The sequence below is a fragment of the Vulpes lagopus genome, chromosome 11, assembly GCF_018345385.1.
Source record: "Vulpes lagopus strain Blue_001 chromosome 11, ASM1834538v1, whole genome shotgun sequence".
Taxonomy (NCBI): domain Eukaryota; kingdom Metazoa; phylum Chordata; class Mammalia; order Carnivora; family Canidae; genus Vulpes; species Vulpes lagopus.
This window is the reverse complement of record NC_054834.1, coordinates 62,829,235-62,848,646: the sequence shown is the minus strand read 5'-3', so window position 1 is coordinate 62,848,646 and position 19,412 is coordinate 62,829,235. Positions and strand designations below refer to the sequence as shown.

At 53.1% G+C, this 19,412-nt stretch overlaps 1 protein-coding gene and 1 long non-coding RNA gene across 7 annotated transcripts in view; one reads left to right on the top strand and one right to left on the bottom strand.

Annotated features, from left to right (window-relative positions):
* The window catches only part of SLC43A1 (solute carrier family 43 member 1), a 22,365-nt gene extending 11,171 nt beyond the window's left edge, over positions 1-11,194 (bottom strand). Inside the window, exons 1-8 of one of the 6 annotated variants that reach the window (XM_041722496.1) lie at positions 11,120-11,191; positions 10,859-11,089; positions 9,579-9,745; positions 6,056-6,157; positions 3,128-3,302; positions 2,966-3,021; positions 2,765-2,841; positions 329-421 (exon numbers count right to left, since the gene is read on the bottom strand). In XM_041722496.1, the coding sequence (XP_041578430.1) occupies positions 329-421; positions 2,765-2,841; positions 2,966-3,021; positions 3,128-3,302; positions 6,056-6,157; positions 9,579-9,732 (657 nt within the window). In that variant the 5' untranslated portion in view covers positions 9,733-9,745; positions 10,859-11,089; positions 11,120-11,191. Of the gene's footprint in view, positions 1-328; positions 422-2,764; positions 2,842-2,965; positions 3,022-3,127; positions 3,303-6,055; positions 6,158-9,578; positions 9,746-9,834; positions 10,152-10,302; positions 10,437-10,858 lie in introns of those variants that run through there. The other 5 variants (XM_041722495.1, XM_041722492.1, XM_041722493.1 and 2 more) reach the window with 5 other exon arrangements.
* Positions 11,072-19,412, top strand: LOC121471730. Its single transcript, XR_005982695.1, has 2 exons — positions 11,072-11,251; positions 18,515-19,412. It is a non-coding gene; the product is annotated as an uncharacterized LOC121471730 (long non-coding RNA).

Sequence of the window (19,412 nt, the reverse complement as noted above, 5' to 3'; positions counted from 1 at the left end):
AGAGAGGAGGAAGGGGCAAAGGTAGGGAGACCAGCGAGGATGGCTTGAGCTAGCCCAGGAGAGAGGATGGAGGCCTGGCCCAGGACAGTAGTAAGGGAAAAGAGGCAAAGCAGGGAGGTCAGATCTGCTGGTCAACAGCAGTGCCCGGGCTCATCCCATGATGCTTCAGTGCTCTGCCGCATGGTGGTGGGAATTGACTTCTGCCCGGCAGGGGCAGGATCCTCAGACATGCCAGCCACTACTCGCCCAGCCCCACGCAGTTTAGGGGTGGAGGCAAAAAGACAACACAGGTGGCCTCACCGCCCCCCACCCCAAACAGTTCTAATACCTTGATTCCTGGGAACGTGATGGCAGAAGAGGCATAGGAGCCAATCATGAGGGCCATGAACGTGGACCGCAGGTTTCCAAACATGTTAGGCAGCTGAGGGAGGGAAGCAGCCCCAGTGAGCCAGGAGCACCCCGACACTCGCCCAGGGCGCCCTTGCCCAGTCCTGTGGGGTAAAGGCTGGATGCATCCAGGCTTTACAGCCCTCAAAGATCATGGTCAGAAACCAGCTAACACCATCCTAGAGATTTCCCAGTGCACGCTGGCATCTCAAAGGTTTCCAGGATTGCCCTCAAAGAAAAAAAAAATTGTCATTTTTACTTAGCCACCCCCCGCTGGGTTCCCCAAGTTAGTTGTTTCTGGAACTTTTCTATTGTGTGACACCTCTTAATAACCCATGCAACAGGGGTTTAAAAAAATAAACGAAATTAGTGCAACCCATTTGACAGATGAGAAAACTGAGGCCCAGAGAGGGTGAGCAATGAACTCAAGTTGACAGAGCTTGTGAATGGCTTTCTCCCCCCCTTCTGGCGATCCTTGCTCCCTCCCAGGCCAGGAGGCTGTGACCATGGCTGGTTCTGTAGATAACCCTCCTGGTGGCCACAGTGGCCCCCATCTGCTGAGCCAGGACAAGTCCTGGGAGGTGCCAGGGAGGGAAGGGTGGAACTAGAGGAGGGCGAGGAGCAGGCCAGGTGTCCGCAGGTGGCTCTGGGCAGAGCAGGCCCAGAACCCGCACCCCTAGAGGCCCGATCATATGCTCTGCTCCCTGGCCTGCGCCAGGCCCTCCGGGGAGGAGAAAGCAAAGTCACGCTGCCGCGTCCACCCCGTCCGGCCCCCCAGGCCAGCAGGCCCCGTGGCTGGGAAGGGCCTCAGATGCCCTACCCAACTCCCACCCTCTCCACGGGGGTAGCCCAGGCCAAGGGGCGGCCTCAGGGCCTCGCGGAAGGAAGATGGTAACCGCGGAGGAGGGAGTCGTCCACCAGCTTCCAAGTGGCCATGAAAGAGGGGTGGGACCAGGCTGACCCCCCACCCGGGGGGCAGAGGCTTCCCTGCCGCCCCCGCCGGCCGGGTGAGGCGCGCGGCCAAGGACGCCCGGGAACGAGCCCTACCCCCGCGCCCCCGCGCCCCCGCGCCCCCGCGCCCCCGCGCCCCCGCGCCCCCGCGCCCCCGCGCCCCCGCGCCCCCGCGCCCCCGCCCTGGTCCCGGGCTCTGTCCCCGCCCAGCAGGGCGCGCGGGGGCGGGGCGCGAGGCCGACCGGGCTCTAGGGGCACAGGGGCTGGGCAGCACCGGACGTCCCCGCTCGGGTCGGTCCCGGGGGCGGCGGCCGAGGCCGCGGGGGCGGGGCGGGGGGCGGGGCGGGCGCCGGGCCCTGACATTGGCTGGAGATTACGGGCGCGGGCAGGGGGAGGGGCGGCGGGCGGCCAGGGCCCCCCAGGCCGGCGGGCAGGGGGAGGGGCGGCGAGCAGGGCCCCCCAGGCCGGCGGGCAGGGGGAGGGGCGGCGGGCAGGGCCCCCCCAGGCCGGCGGGCAGGGTCGCAGGCTGGGCGCCGCGCAGCGCGGGGCAGGGCAGGGGCGGGAAGGGCTCCAGGGGCCCGGGCCGAGCTGCGGCGTGGAGAGGGGCCTGCGCAGGGGGCGGGAGGAGGGGATCCGCTGCCCCGAGAGTTGTGAAATGTCCCAGGCTGGAATTAAGGGCGGCTGCGGGTGAGGTGAAATTCAGCCAAACACACCCAGTTTGGCTGTCAGGACGGGGCAGGGATAAACAGCCCGGGGCTGGCCGGGCCAGGAGGCCCGCTCCGGCCACACACTCACATGCCTTCAGCCCTGACACTCACTCACATACGTAAAGGTACACGCTCAGAGCAACACGCGCGCCAAACACACATACGTAAGAGGCCGAGCCACGTGGAAAAGCTGTACGTGTAGACCCACCACGGTCAGACCCTGGCTATTTTGCATCGTTTAACCTAAAACACTCACAAATGCATTCCTCTACACACGCCCTTCCCCACGTAGGGCATCACACAATACAGAGTGGCGAACACACACACAGGCTGCCCCTTCCCTGTCACTAGCCAGACACCCAGTTGTATTTTCTCTCCAGCACTTACGACTACGGACATAGTCCCCACAAGGAAGTTCAGAGAAGTTGAGAAAGTTGGCAGCTCTGTTCGTGCTGTGGCCGTAGTGCCTAGAACCCAGGCCAGCAGACGTGACGTGCTCAGGACACAGCACACCCCAACAACCACACTCACACACTGCCACGTCCCCACACGCACAGCCTCACACCTACCCTTGGCTGCAGCCTACGGTTCCAGGCACACATGTGCATCTGCCCTGCGGCCAGGGGCCCCTCCCTCACCCACTCCCCCCTCCCTCACCTACTTCTACCCCCACCCCACTCCTGGATGCCCTGCTGCCAAGTGGGGCCTGTCACACTCACCGTGAGTGAAGAGAACGTTAGGCAGATGCCACCAAAGCCATTCAGGGACAGCGCCAGGAATATCAACGGAGAGAGAACTGGGAAGGGGAGAGGGTGGGTGAAGGCATTTGGGGAGCTGTGGGAGGCCAAAGGGAGGACCTGGGAGGGCAGATGATGCGCCCATTGTTTTCCTGTGGGCGCACAAGGGGCCCAACAGCTCACCTCTGGTGTCCTGAGAGGCCAGGGCCATGAGGGTGCAGGACGCAGCGAAGCTGGCACTGTGGAGACCCAGGGAAGGGGAGGAGTTGGCCATGAACACTGAGCCTCTCCTCCCCGTGCAGAGCCAGCCCCTGCCTTCCGGGCCCCCCCACCCAACCACCTCACCTGCCCACCAGCCGCGTGGGCCGGGGGCCAAAGCGGTCCATGAGGATCCCCAGGGGCAGGGTGGTGGCACTGAGCACGAAGGAGCCGATGGTGAAGCCCAGGTTGAGCATCTCTTCCTGGCGGTCACAGCTCAGCCACTTGCGCTGCTCATCCCGGGTGGCGTTGGTGATGTTTGCTGAGGAAGTAAGGGACGGCTCAACATGCTGCAGCAGGAGCACTGGGCGCAGGAGACCGGGGCCTGGAGTCGGGGCTCCTGAGCTCAGATCCCATGCTTATGACTTACTGTCAACCTGGAGACTTTGAGGGTGGCCCAGAGTCCTTCCTACTCTGGAGTCTGAGGACTCTTCCTCAAGGTAAACCGCCAATTTGAGTCGTGACAAGTTAATGAAAAGGTTAATGGTGGTGGGGGAAGGAGGGTGGTTCACTTCACTCAGTGCTCACTGACTCACGAGGTGGCTGTTCCCCTGCCCCATTTGTCGCCTGGGTATCACTGCCAAGGGCGCACTCCGGGTGCACCTGGAAGGCAGCCAGACCAGGGTCCCAATTCTCACCACCATCCCAGTAGCTGGGCAGCTGTGAACAAGTCCCTTCCTCTCTCTGAGCCATAGGCCCCTAGCCCATGAAAGGGAGCAGAGGAGGCCTAACCCCCCAGTTCCTTGGGAGATTTAGCTGGGGATGGTGAGCTTTGCCCAGGGCCCAGCCCAGAGCAGGTTCTCCTGAAACAGTTGACAGACGGGTAAGTGGTGGTCCTCCTGGAGGGTCACACTGTGCTCAGCCTCTTCTCTAGGTGCTGGGGATCCCACAGGGAATAAAAACAGAAGCTCTCAGCTCTCGCAGAGCTTATATCAGATACTAAACAAGTAAACAAATGGACACTGATTTAGAGTGACAGGTGTGCTGCAGCGCCTGGCTGGCTCAGTCAGTAGAGCATGCGGCTCTGGATCTCCAGGGTTGTGAGTTCAAGCCCCATGTTGGGCATAGAGGCTACATTTAAAAAAAAGAAAGAAAAGAAAAAAGAGAGGTAAAGAGGGACAGGTGCCATGAAGAGAACAAAATAGGAGGATGTAACAATGCCTGAATGCTGGGAGGGGAAGCATCTGCCCTGGGTTGGGACAATGACTCCTGCCTTCAAATATCCAAAGGGCATGCAGGCAGCAGAGGGATGAAGTGACCTGTGTGTTAACATAAGGAAGAACATGAGGAAGAAGTTTTGGAATGGGCTTTGATGTTTCATAATCATTAGTTATTTCAATGTGTATCAGAAACACACACATAGGGCTGCCTGTGAGGCTCAGTCCATTGAACATCCGCCTTTGGCTCAGGTCATGATCCTGGGGTCCTGGGATCCAGTCCTGTGTAGGGCTCTCTGCTCAGCGGGGAGCTTGTTTCTCCCTCTCCCTCTGCCTTTCCCCCTGGCTTGTGCTCTCTCTCTCTCTCAAATAATAAATTCTTAAATACACACACACATATACATACATATGTATGTGAATGTGTTGGAAAAACACATGCATGTATATGTATGTATGTTAGAAACATGCATACATTTTTCCAATATATTCACATACATGTGTGTATATGTTTCTTAACCATCTAGATACATGCATGGGTATGTATTAGACATATATATGTATGATGTGTAAGTACAGTCAAACCCAAGATTCCAAGGATATTACACTTTAAAATTAGGCTAATTTTTTCTAACGAGTTGGTTTAAAAGGAAGCATTAAGTAAGCAATACCTATGACAAAGAAAAGGCAAAATCATTAGGGTGACCTACAAGTGACGGTGTGTGAAGCCCTGGAAAGCAGGATCAGGGTTAAATATTCCACCTCTAGAGCCAGATGAGCACATTCAAATCCTGGCTTCACTGGCTGTGCTGATACTCTGAGAGTCTGTTATCCCATCTGTGAAATGGGGATAGTGGTGGGTTGCCACCCCCTTGGAGGCTGGCTAGCTCTGAGGCTTGCCACATACAAACACTCACACAATGACCCCATTTCCTTAGTCTACAAGGTTGGTGAGCTGGTGAGCACCTCGTCGCACCTCGATGCTTCGCCATGCTGCATTCAACAGTCCCATTCACCCAAACACTTATAGGCCTGGGCTCCAGCTAGTTGTCTTGTCTACAGTGGGACTGCCCCAGGAAAACTCTACACTCAAGGAGGTTGGGGATGTCTACACCATGCCCAAGAGGACCAGGAGACAGGTCCTAGAGTCACAGCTGGAGTTGAAATCTCACTCTGCTCCTTATTACTGTGTGACCCCAGGCAAGTTACTAAGCCTCTCTGAGCTTCAGCTTTCCCTTCTACAAAATGTGTTAATAATAATACCTAGATCACAGATCTGCTGTGAGGACTGAAGACCTAACTCACAAACAGTGAAGACCTGATGAACTTTAGGCATTGTTTTATCGTTTTGGCACTTTTGCTGGATATACAGCAGTATGTGTTAAATTGAACTGCTCCTGACTGAATTCTGAGTGATAGACCCCTCTTCAACCGCGACACCCCTAAAAGTAGTTTGACCACCCACTCCAGGGGACACCTTGAGAGAGAACAAAAAACATCATGAAGACAGAGGGTGTGGCCAGGGAGCCCCAAGGTAGGAGCTAGTGAGCCCCCCGATGATGAACTCCACGTTTGTCAAATGACATCATTTGGTCCTCACATCACTGCTCTGTGGCAAGAAGGATGCAGGGCATCCACTCCGTTTCATGGGCTTAGAAATGGAGATCCAGAGAGGATGGGTGACTTGCCTAAGGTCACACAGCAAAGACAGCAAAGCTGGGTCCAGCATGTAACAATGACCCCCAACTGTTGTCCACATGCTTGCTCTCATTTCATATTCACAGCAGTCCCACGGGGTAGGGATGACTGGTCCTGTTTTACACATGGGGTTACTGAGATATTCAGAAGGCTAAATAAACACCTGAAATAAGCCAAGCGACACACAGAGTTGGAAGCCACGCTGTCTGGATCTTTACAGACTCCATGGGGATACGCATTCCTGGTCTTCTGTGTTCTTGTGACCCTGTAGAGGAAGGCTGGGACCACAGTGAACATGACTTCAGGAAGCAGAAAATAGGGGTGCCTGGGTGGCTTGGTCAGTTGAGCGTCTGCCTTCAGCTCAGGTCATGATCCCAGGTCCTGGGATGGGGCTCCCTGCTAGGCAGGGAGCCTGCTTCTTCCTCTCCCTCTGTCCCTCCCCCCACTCATGCTCTCAGGCTCTCTCAAATAAATGAATAAATCTTTTTTTCCCTCTCTCTTCTTTACTAAAGATTTTATTTATTTATTCATTTGAGACACACAGAGAGAGGCAGAGACACAGGCAGAGGGAGAAGCAGGCTCCCTGGGGGGAGCCCAATGTGGGATTTGATCCCAGGACCCCAGGATCACGACCCTAGCCAAAGGCAGACGCTCAACCACTGAGCCACCCAGATGCCCAATAAATACAATCTTTTTAAGAAAAGCGTTAACAAGAAGCAGAAAATAGTGCTTTGGGTAGGCCAGCATGTCTGAGGCACAAGAGGGTACAGCACCCCCAGTCAGCCTGATGGCTCAGACTGGTGGTTAGGATGAGTCACCTGAGGGAAGGAGAGCCAGGGGAAGAGAGACAGCTATGCCTTGCTTTCCAAGAGTGGATAAATAAGTTCTGAGAAAGAAGGAGGGTTTGCTTTGGTCGCCTCTAGTGACCCCAGACAAACCTGGCTCAGTTACATGCTCACTTCTGGACAGCTCAACACACCAGGTGGACACCTCATACCACATACAGAAATTACCCCCACACAGACCCAATATCTAAATGTAAAAGCTGTAGGGGGTTCCTGGGTGGCTCAGTGGTAGAGTGTCATTCATTCTCATGAATAAATAAATTAAATCTTTAATAAATAAACAAATAAATGTAAGAGAACTATAAAAACTCTTAGAAGAAAACAGACATAAGTCTTTATGACCCTAGGTTAGGCAAGGATTTCTTAAACATGACACCAGAACTCACACAGCAAAGAAAAAGATAAACTGGACTTCACCAATATTAAAAAGACCTTTGTGCTCCAAAGAAGAATGTGAGAAGATCGTCCACAGGGAGAACAAAATTTTGCAAATCACAGATCTCATAAGGGACTTGCATCTAGCATATAAAGAACTCTTCCAACTCAATGATAAAAGAGCAAAAAAACCAACTTAAAAATGGCCAAGGGATCCAAACAGACATTTCTCCAAAGGAGATATACTGGGGGCCAAGAAACACAGGAAAAGATGCTCACCATCATTAGCCATTATGGAATTGCAAATCAAAACTATAAGAATATAATACTTGTATCCATTAGAATGGCTATAATAAAAAAGATAAGCAATCATCAGTGTGGGTGAGGATGTGGAGGAACTAGACCACTGGGGGAGAACATAAAATGGTGCAGCCACTGTGGGAAACTGTCTGGCAGTTTCTCAAAATGTTAAAACATAGAGGCACCCGGGTGGCTCAGTCAGTTAAGTGTCTGCCTGGTTCAGGCCATGATCTCAGGGTCCTGGGATCGAGCCCCACACTGGTCTCTGTGCTTAGCGAGGAGTCTGTTTCTCCCTCTCTCCCTGCTTGTGCTCTCTCTCAAATAAATAAATAAAATCCTTTAAAAAAAAAAGTTAAACACAGAGTTACTAAATGAACTATAATTCTGCTCCTCAGTAAATACCTAAGAGAAAGGAAAGCATATGTCCACACAAAAATTTGTACCCAAGTGTTCACAGGAATATGCATAATGGCCCCAAAGTGGAAACAAATGCCTATAAACTCATGAGTGGATAAATAAAATGTGGCAGATCCATACAGTGGACTATTTTTCAGCAATGGGAAGAAACCAAGTCCTGACACCTGCTACAATGCGGATGAGCCTTCAAAAGCACCATGCTAAATGAAAAAAAAGAAAAGCCTGTCACAAAAGACCACCTATTATGTCATTTATATGAAATATTCAGAACAGCTCCTATCACTGATGTGGCACAGACTACTACAAGTGGAGACAAGAGAGGGCTCCCCAAAGCCAGAGGTCATCCTGAAGGCCAAATTCAACAGAAGAGCTGATGAGAAGATTACGGGGGAGGGGTGGCCTATATCCTGGGAGCTTGAAGCCCCAGAGTGGGAGGTTTACTAAATGGTAACAAATGGTTGTCAAAATATATATATATATATTTTTTTTTTGTCCTAGGCAAACTAAGCACTGCTAATGGGTACAGTGTTACTTTTTGGGGTAAAGAAAAGAAAATGTTCTAAAATTGATTATGGTGATGGTTGCTTCACTTCTTAAACCGTATGCTTTAAATGGGTGAATAGTAAGGTATTTGACTTATATCTTAATAAAGCTCTCACATGTGTTTTTACAAAGCACAGGTGGATGGATGGGCAGCAAAAGGGAAGCCAGAGTTTGGGGTGATGGAAATATCCTAAATGCTGATTGTGGTGGATGATGGTTCCTGGGGTCACATCTCATCAGAATGCCTGATGCAAATTAATCTTTGAGAAAGTTGATTTAAACAACTACAACAACAAAGAGGGGGAGTAAGGCAGGAAGAATGACAGGATGGGCAGTGGCAAGCATCAAGACCACTAGGTGACAAAGGGCCAGTCCTCTCCAGTCTGCAGGGGAAACAGCTCAGAGGGGACCTGGACTCCTCCCCTCCACTCAGGAACCTTAGAATTCCTACTTCCTCAATAGGGGCCACTCACAGGAAGCCAAAGCAATTGAAATGGAAAAAAAGGGTTCCTCCACAATGCCTGGCCTGGAGGACTGGAGGTTTATTAACCTTGTGCAGGTGGGTGATTTGAACACCTGGGGGTTCAAAGCCCTAGAAGAGGAAGGACAAAGACCTGTTATGTTCAAGTGCACTTTGTAGCCTTACAGGAGTCCTGGTTTAAAAAAAAAAAAAAAAAAATCCCTCACCCAGCTAGGTGCTGCAGTTCTTCTAGAGGTCTCCATCTTGCTCTAGCTAAAGCTGAGGCCAACAAAGACTTAGGACTTTGCCCAGGAGTCTTGGGGTCTGAAAGCCCAGCAGGATCCCCAGCACTTGGTGGACTGGATTAGATAAATAAGGACGCCTGGGTGGCTCAGTGGATGAGCACCAGCCTTAGGCTCAGGACTCGATCCTGGGATCCTGGGATCCTGGGATCAAGTCCCACACAGGAATCCCTGCAGGGAACCTGCTTCTCTCTGTGTGTGTCTCTCATGAATAAGTAAATAAATAAAATCTTAAAAAAAAAGATAAACGAGGTAGAGCGGGCAAAATGCCACCCAATCTGTAGGTGAAGTCTGAAGGGCTCAAGAAGGGCGGCTGTCCAGCTCCTGCCCAGGGCTCCTGCCCAGCAGCCCTGCAGTCTGTCCCCTGGGCCACCTGTTCTCTTCCAACTTCCACCTGGCCCTTCTGCTGCCCTCCCCGGCGGGACCTGCCCCTCCTGGGCATACCTGGGCACAGGCTGGAATAGAAGCCCTCCTCCTTGAGCATGATCAGCAGGGAGCCCCAGCCCAGGAGCACCGCGGAGAAGAAGAGGTTCTCCAGCACCGCGGTGCAGGCCATCCACCAGCGCCTCCGGTACGCCTGCTGCAGCGTGGGGGCCATGCCGGCCGCGAGCCTGCACAGGAACACGGCGCTGAGCGAGCCCCCCCCCGGCCGCCCCGCGAAGGCCCCGGGGCCCCGGGCTTCCCGGCGGGGGCCGCCAACCTGGCCGCGGGCGCACCGGCTGTGCCAGGAGTTCACGCGGCGCCGGGCTCCCGCCGGGGCCACGGTCGGAAACAAGGAAGGTCCTGGGCGAGCGCAACAGATCCCCGGCGCCGCCGGGCTCCCCCACCCGGGCCGGGACGCGCGGCGCCGGCTCCCCGGGCCCACGCCCGCCCTTCCCCGAGTCCCCAAAGGTCGGCGGGGGCAGAGCGCGTCTGCAGCCCCCGCCGCCGGCATCCGGCCGCCCGCGCCAGGAAGGACCCCCGAAGCCAGCGGGAGGAGGAAGGGGAAGTCTGCAGCTGGCCCGAGACACCCCCGCCCCCGACCACCGCTCCGCTCCGGGCCGGCCCCCTCCCCCGCCCCGCCCGGGCCCCCGCGGCCCCGCGCCCCGGGCATCCCGGCCGCCGGCTGCCACGTGGAAGGGGGCCCCGGGCGGGGCGGGGCGGGGCGGGGCGGGGCGCCCCCACTCACGGGGCAGCGCGCGGCGCGCAGCCGAGCCACCGGGCTCCGGGCCGGGGACGGGGGCTCGCCGGCGGCAGGAAGTCCCGCGGCCGCTGACTTCGGGAGGACTGTGGGGCGGATGGGCCGGCGGCCGGCGGCGGCGGGCGTGTCTAGCAGAGGGAGGGAAGGAGCCCGAGCTCCCCCCGCCGCGGCCGCGGCCGCCGCCACCTCCGTGGGAGGAGACGCGGCACGGGCAGCGCGGGGGCGGGCCGGGGGGGACGGGGCCGCCGGGGGGGGCCCCGCCGGGGAAGGGGGCGGCCGGGCCTCAGCGCCCGCATCTGTGAAATGGGGCTCTGGTCCCGGCGTGCCCGCGGGTGCGCTGCTCCGCGCCGGGGAAGTGCGGCCGAGGGCCGGCGGGGAAGGGGGCGCCCGGGGGCCGCAGGCAGGAGCGGGGAGGAGCGCGCTTGGAGGGGCGCGCAGCGCGCCGCGGGCTCGGGGAGCGGGTCTTTCTGCGGCGCTGCGAGCGTCGGTGGGAGCCGACCCGGGGGGGGCTCTCCGCGGACCCCTAACCACCGCCGCTGCTCACCTCCGGTCGGGGGCGGGGGCGGGCAAAGGCGCCTCCCGCGGCCACACACGCGACGGCCCGGGGAGCGCAGCGCCCAGGCGGCGCGTCCACACTCGGCGTCCGCTGCCCCGCGGGCCCGGCTCGGAGCCGCACCCGCGCTCCGACCTCGCGCGCCGGGGCCCGGCCGCCTCCGGACTCAGCGCCGCCGGCGGCTGCCCTGGCCTCCTCCGGCCCCTCGGCGGCTGCCCTGGCCTCCTCCGGCCCCTCGGCGGCTGCCCTGGCCTCCTCGGCCCCTCGGAGCACGGCGGGGAGCTGGGGACGCGCCGGCCGCCCCGGATCCGCGAGGCGGGGCGCACACCGACGGACCGCGGAGTGAAGGCTTGTATTTACACTCGTCCCGGGCTGCGCCCCGAGGTAGGGGCGGGGGCTCCCTCCTCTTCCCCTCCCCCTAGGTCGAGTTTCAGGCGCACGTGACTCGCCCTCTGGTCCCCAGATAGCCTCTCCCTGCACACGCCCCAGCACCCAGTATTTCCACCCCCACGCGCGCCCCCGCCCTCCGCCCTCCGCCGCGGGCCCCCCAGACGACTTGGGCAGCGCCCCCTGTATCCGTGGTCAAAACAGGGGACGACTCAGCTGCGAGCCGACTGGGCGCGAGGCAGGGCGGCCTTGGGTGGGGTTTTGAACTGTGCAGCTGGGAGTAGTGTTTTCCGAGAAGCAGAATGACACGAGTTTCCCTGGGGTTGGTCAGCTGGAGGTCTGCATCTGGGCTTTGAAAGGGGCTGGCCTGGGTTACCTTGGGCAAGCTGCTTAACCTCTCCGAGCCTCGGTTTCCTCCTCCGTGAATTCGTACCTAATTAGGGAGGCTGGGAGGTGAAGGATGAACTGGGGGTTGTGGTGCAGGGCAAATGCTGAGCTCGGTGCTCAGGAACGCGGTAAGTGTTCGTTGTTGCTGCTGCTCTGGCTATTATCATTATGTCTGAAGACCTGGTGACAGGATGCTTCCAGACCCTTACTGATTCCTGGCAAATCTGTCAACCTCCCTGAGCCTCAGTTTCCTCATCTGTAAAATAGAGGGGAGGTGTGGGCTAATGAGAGGAGGCGAAGGCCAGTCATTAATGATGTGAGCTTAACACGGTGTCTTAAGAATGAGCCATGAGGGATCCCTGGGTGGCGCAGCGGTTTGGCGCCTGTCTTTGGCCCAGGGCGCGATCCTGGAGACCCGGGATCGAATCCCACGTTGGGCTCCCGGTGCATGGAGCCTGCTTCTCCCTTTGCCTGTGTCTCTGCCTCTCTCTCTCTCTCTCTCTCTCTCTCTGTGACTATCATAAATAAAATAAAAAAAAAATTAAAAAAAAAAAAAGAATGAGCCATGATACCCACAAAGCTTTGTGGCAATTTGAGCAACTGCCCGGGAAGACCTCAGAAGAGAGGGGAATCCCCGAGTTAAGCCATCAAGCCAAGAGAGAGGAACTCACATTTGCTGAGTAGCTACCAAATGCTGGGCACTTTCCAGACAAAAATCATTAAATCCTCAAAACATTATGGGCTCATCTCAACCTCACAACTTTTCACAGGGGGAGAAGGCTGGCGGCAGGAAGCTGGAACATGGTGGGTGGAGAGCAGAATGGGAAGTCAGATCTTCTGGCTTTTAAGTGTGGCCCTTTCCATTCCTCCAGGCCAGGAGGAAGAGCAAGAGCAAAAGGCTCAGCAGGGAGAAAGGCACAAGGAGTTCTCTCTGGCAGGAGCAGGTGTCAAGCTCTGATGGTTTCACCTCTTAAAATTCATTACTGGCTCCCGGAACTGCCAGATCAAGGTCAAACACTTTAGCTTAACACAAGGGGCCTTAGAATAAGGGTTCTAACCCAAGACACTTTTGGATCCCTTTGGGAATACAGTATACAATATGAGTCCACTCCCTGTGAAATGCACGTGTGAACATGAGCACACACACACACACACACACACACACATACTCGCTTTCAAATTTCAGGGGCTTTTGTGGGCCCCTCCCTGGGCTCTAGAGGTTCATGGGCTCCCATGGCTTTAATGCTTGCCCTTCTTCACCCCCAACACATTTCCACATTTTCCTCTCATGGACTATCGGCTCCATGAGGGCGAGGGCCTGGTCTGCGTTCCCTGCTGTCTCCCCAGGACCTAGAACAGCACCTGGCACCTAAGAGGCACTTAACAAGTACCTGTGTAATGAAGCGTGAAGTCAGCTGGTTTCATACCTCCTTGCCTTTTCACCTGCTCTTTCTTCTTGTGGGCATGGCACATTCCCCCCTTCATTTCCAATGTACTCATCCTTCACAACTCACTTCAAGTTTTACCATTTTCCTGGAAGCTGTGTGGTCTCCTAAGCTGGGTTTGGGGCCCTGTCCATGTACTCCCCAAAACATTAGCCTAACCTCCACTGAAGCCCTCCCGCTGACCTAGACTCATTGGTTTCACTGTTGGCCTCCTCCCCACAAGCTGTAAACCTCCTGTGAGCCTGCAGCTGCATGGTAGATTGCCACCTGTCCCAGCACCTGGCACGCAACGAGCCCCCCCTCCCCGGTCAACTTTCGGTGAATAAATGAAAGGGAGTGGTGGGATGTGAAGCTGAAAAGGTAAACTGGGGTCAGTCTCGAAGGACCTCTGCAAAGCCAAGGACTTCCAGTATTGGGAGATGGCTGACAGGAACTCCTGGAGGGTGTTTTCTTTTCTTTTTCAGGATGGTGATAGATGTGATAGAGTTTGCTTAATGAATGAAGGAGGATATATTGGAAAGGGAGACTTTACAATAGTTTAAAGACCTTAAAACCACTGTAATAGTTAAGGTGGGGAAAAAAGGGGGGGAGGGGAAGAGACCTAAGATACATTTCTGTATCAGACTTGATAGGATTTCTCAGCCCCCTTCTTGCCCTCAAAAGTGATCCCTTCCTAGACTCTGTCTCCCTGACACTACCCGAATCACCTGGGATCTGCCAGCTACAGCCTGCTTCACAGCTGGGCAGATAGGAGTACCCACTCTGCAGTCACACAGGCTGGGTCCCGATCCTGGCTCTGCAGCCACGAGCTGTGCAATTTTGCCCAAAGTATGCATGCTCCTGAGTCTCCCTCTTCTAGTTAAGTGCTGGAAATAATAGTACCCAATTCACTATGTAAGAAGTTATTTCTTCTAATAAGTAGTTATTATAAACTTCTACATGAAGAATGTAAATAAAATGGTGCAGGCGCTTTGGAAAAACAGTTTGGCAGTTCCCTGCATAGTTAGCATAGAGTGACCACATGACCAGCAATTCCACTTTAGGGATATACCCAAGAGAACTGAGAACAGCCACAGACGCGGAAATTTGGACACAAACGTTCATAGCAGTGTTATTCAGAATAGCCAAAAAGTGCAAACAACCCAGCTGTTCATCAACTGATGGACAAACAAAATAGTATGTGTACTAATCTCCAATGTAATCATATTTGGTCATAGCAATCCATGCTGCTACCACATGGAAGAGCCTTGTAAACACTGCTCAGTGAAAGAAGCCAGACACAAAGGGCCACATACTGTATGACTGCACTTATATGAAATGCCCAAAATAGGCAAGTCCCCTGGGACAGAAGTGGATTAGTGGTTGCCGGGAACTGGAGGAGGGAAAAATGGGAAGTGATTGTTAATGGGTTATGAGGTTTCTTCTTGGGGTAATGAAAATGTCATACAATTAGTGGTGATGATTGTACACCTTTTTTTTTTATTTTTTGGTTGTACAACTTGGTGAATACACTAAGATCCATAGAATTTCACACTTTAAAATACTTACTTTTTTTTAAGATTTTATTTATTTATTCATGAGAGAGAGGGGGGCAGAGACCGAGAAGAAGCAGGCTCCATGCAGGGAGCCCGATGTGGGACTTGATCCCGGGACTCCAGGATCACACCCTGGGCTGAAGGCAGGCGCTAAACAGCTGAGCCACCCAGGGATCCCTAAAATATTTACTTTTAAGATTAGTCAAAAAAATTTTTTTTAAATCTTTAAAAACAAAAGAAAAACAGGGGGCACCTGGCTGGCTCAGTCGGTGGAGCATGCAACTCAATCTCGGGGTTATGAGTTCAAGCCACCACATTGGGTGAAGACATTACAAAAATAAACACATCACTGGGGAGAGGGGTCTGATGTAGACTGGAGGTATGTTTGTGCTCTGATCTGAAGACAGCTTCCCACGACCCCCAAGAGGACACAGTGCCTGGGGAGGAGGATACCAGAGACCTTCAGCTTGCTGAACGAGGGCCAGAATGGATGAAGCACACAGAATGAGGGGACTGTGCTGTGAGGTTGAGGCTGGAAAGATCCAATTATGTTGGATCTTCTAAAATAGTAACTGGGGGGGGATCCCTGGGTGGCTCAGCGGTTCGGCGCCTGCCTTTGGCCCAGGGTGCGATCCTGGAGTCCTGGGATCGAGTCCCGAGTCAGGCTCCCCACATGGAGCCTGCTTCTCCCTCTGCCTGTGTCTCTGCCTCTCTCTCTCTCTCTCTCTCTCTCTATATATATATATATATATATATATATATATATATATATATATCATGAGTGAATAAATAAAATCTTTAAAAATAATAAAATAAAATAAAATAAAATAAAATAAAATAAAATAAAATAAAATAAAATAGTAACTGGGGGCACCCAACTGGCTTGCTCCATAGAGTATGCGACTCAATCTTGAGGTTGTAAGTTTGAGCCCCGTGTTGGGTGTAAAAATTACTTAAAATCGGGATCCCTGGGTGGCGCAGCGGTTTAGCGCCTGCCTTTGGCCCAGGGCACGATCCTGGAGACCCGGGATCAAATCACACGTCAGGCTCCCAGTGTATGGAGCCTGCTTCTCCCTCTGCCTATGTCTCTGCCTCTCTCTCTCTCTGTGTGACTATCAAAAATAAATTTTAAAAAATTACTTAAAATCTTTTTTAAAAATCTTTTTAGGGATCCCTGGGTGGCTCAGTGGTTTAGCGCCTGCCTTTGGCCCAGGGTGCAATCCTGGAGTCACAGGATTGAGTCCTACCTTGGGCTGCAGGCATGGAGCCTGCTTCTCCCTCCTCCTGTGTCTCTACCTCTCTCTCTCATACATACATAAATAAATAAATAAATAAATAAATAAATAAATAAATAAATAAATAAATAATTTTAAAAATCTTTTTAAAATAAGAAGTGGGAGATCCCTGGGTGGCTCAGCGGTTTGGCACCTGCCTTTGGCCCAGGGCATGATCCCGGAGTCCCGGGATTGAGTCCTGCATCAGGCTCCTGACATGGAGCCTGCTTCTCCCTCCGCCTGCGTCTCTGCCTCTCTCTCTCTCTCTCTCTCTCTATGTCTATCATGAATAAATAAATAAAACCTTTAAAAAATAAAATAAAATAAGAAGTGCCCAATAATGATCATAAATTACCTTCCTCTTCCCTAACCTGCTCCTGCTCTGTTGTTGCTTGTGTCAGTAAAAGTATCGGCCTCCGCCTAGTTGCTTAAGCCACAAAACTGGAGCTACCCGACTTGCTTCCTGCCTCACCTTCCACATCCAACCTCCTCCAAGGCCTGTGGACCCTATCTTTAAAGACCTCTTATTTTCATCCACTGCCATCCCAAAGCCCATGTCATCAGCAGCTGCCACCTCTATTCCAATCTAGCTTTTCTTTCTTTTTCTTTTCAGGGAGGCTGCTTCTCCCTCTGCCTGTGTCTGTGTCTCTCATGAATAAATTTAAAAAAAATCTTTAAAAAAAAAGATTTTAAGTAATCTCTAGCACCCAACATGGGGCTCAAATTCATAGCCCCCAGATCAATAGTCACACACTCCACTGACTGAGCCAGCCAGGTGCCCCCTCTCAACCTGGCCTTTCTGATTCCACCTGTGACCCCACCGTCCAGTCAGAATGATCTTCTGGAAACACAAACTTTTTTTTATACAGGTCTTTTTTTTTTTTTTTTAAGATTTTATTTATCCATTCATAGAGACAGAGAGAGAGAGAGAGACAGAGACACAGGCAGAGGGAGAAGCAGGCTCCATGCAGGGAGCCCAACGTGGGCCTCGATCTCAGGTCTCCAGGATCATGCCCCGGGCTGCAGGTGGCACTAAACCGCTGTGCCACCAGGGCTGCCCCTGAAAACACAGACTTGATCAGACTGCTCCCCTTGCAAATTTCCCATGACCCTCAGACAAATATACAAACTCCCCACGATGCCCCCAAGTCCATCTGGGCCCTACCTGCTGCCTCAGCCTCCCTTCTGGCCACTTTCTTTTCTATGCTTTCACCATGGTGACCTCTTCATGCCCAGTAAAACCCCATGTTCTCATACCTCATTCCTCCTGGGCCTGGAACATTCCTCTGCCCCAGCCTATCTAATCCTTCAGAATATGACTTAATGGTCACTTCCTTGGGGAAGGTTCCTTGCCTACTCCAGCAATAAATCCCCTTGCTATGTGATCTATACATCTGAGTTTCCTTTTAATGAAACCCATCAAGATGTGTCTGTTTCATCCAATGGACTGTATACATCCCAGGGCAGGGATCCATGCCCACCTTCCTCACCACTACTCTCCCACAACCTACCTGCCACCTGCCAGGCAAATTCCTACTGATCCTTTGAATCTCATTTCCCTACCACATTCTGGGGGACATCCTTCTCTGAGCACCCAGATTTGGGGGCACATACCTTTACGTTGCCCCACAGCTGCCAAACATATCCTGTGGCACTTATCACAACTGCAAAAGCAACTGGTTTTAGTAGGTACCCCCCCCCCCCATTCAATTTTGTATCTTGTTTCTCTTAACAATGCTTGTTAGAACACCTCTGTCAGGTCAGCTTACACGCATCTTTATGACGATCCCTAAAACTATGTAAAATTCCACGTGCATGTCTATTTTTCTAGAGAACCATCCATAGGGGCAGCCTGGTTGGCCCAGTGGTTTAGTGCCACCTTTGGCCTGGGGCATGATTGTGGAGACCTGGGATGGAGACTCACATTGAGCTCCCTGCATGGAGCCTGCTTCTCCCTCTGCCTGTGTCTCTGCCTCTCTCTCTCTTTCTCTGTGTCTCTCATGAATAAATAAATAAAATCTTAAAAAAAAAAAAAAAGAACCATTCGTGGCTTTTGTTGGAGTTTCATGGGAGTCCAAGACCTGAAGTTAAGAACCTTCCCCCAGGAGCTGAAGATGCTTTCTCCTTCAAAATAGCACTGCCAACCCAGACTTCTACTATGCAAAACTGTCTCCACTAGCGTACACGTTCCAAGAGGGCAAGGATCTTTATTTTGTTCACTGATGTGTCCCAAATGCCTGGAATGGTGCCTGGCCCATGCTGGGTATAGGGGTAGAAACACCAGAAACACTAGAAACACCTAGTCTCAAACAATTGTTTTCGTTTTTTTTTTTTTAAGATTTTATTTATTTATTCATCGAGACACACAGAGAGAGAGAGGCAGAGACACAGAGGGAGAAGCAGGCTCCATGCAGGGAGCCCGACGTGGAACTCAATCCCGGGTCTCCAGGATCACACCCCGGGCTGCAGGCGGCACTAAACCACTGAGCCACCTGGGCTGCCCTCAAACAATTGTAATAGCTGTGAGAACTGTACGTGTATTGGTTAGCTATTGCTACATAACAAATTATTCCAAAATGTTATGGCTTAAAATAACATTCATTATCTTAATTTCTCTAGGTCAGGAGTCAGGGTGCAGCTTAGAGCGGTCCTCTCTGCTTCAGAGGTTGCTCACAAAGCTGTGAAGTGTCAGCTGGGGCTGTGCTCATCTAGAGAAGCATCTGCTTTTGAGCTCACTTGAGTGGTTGTCAGCAGGACTCAGTTCCTTGCCAGCTGGAGGCTGCCCTCAGGTCCTTACCACATAGGCCTCTTTCACAGGGCAGCTCACAAGATGTATGCTTCATCACGATAAGCAAGAGGAGAGAGCCAACTAACAAGAGGACCATTCCAATCTCTTCTACCCTAACCTCGGAAATGGCATCCTTTCACCTTCTGGTGTGCTGTTTGTTAGAAGCAAGTCTGTAGGTCTGGTGCACACTCAAGCAGATTGGAGCAGGAAGGACTAACTGTGGGCAGGACCATTGGGGGCCATCTTAGAGCCTGCCTATTCCAGGATATCTACGTGTTTTCTCATCTAGCATCTGGCTCATCTGAAAACCCAGAGCAGGCACAGACTAAATGCCTATAGGTCAAGCAGATGAGAAGGGAAGAAATTAGCAGTGGGAGTTTTGCTGCTCCTCCTCCAGCAGACTGCGGCCAAGCAAGAACGTAGGCTGACTTGTTAGATACTCTGAACTTTCAAAAGAAGTCAAATCCAGATTTTTGAGAGACATCTCCTGACTTTAAAACTGTGATAATCTAGCAAAAATACATGAGGATTGGGAGTTTTGAATGCCACTCAATGGCAGAAAGAGGCTAACCTATCCTACCACCCTTTGTATGTGTGTTCTATCTCCCCAGCACCCACCTCCCGCTCCCCTCAACATTCACAAGGACAGGGAATGAACAAATCCACTTTGGATGTTTTCTGTAGCTCTGTGCACCTAGCAGCCAGTAATAAATATTGTTGAATGAAAAA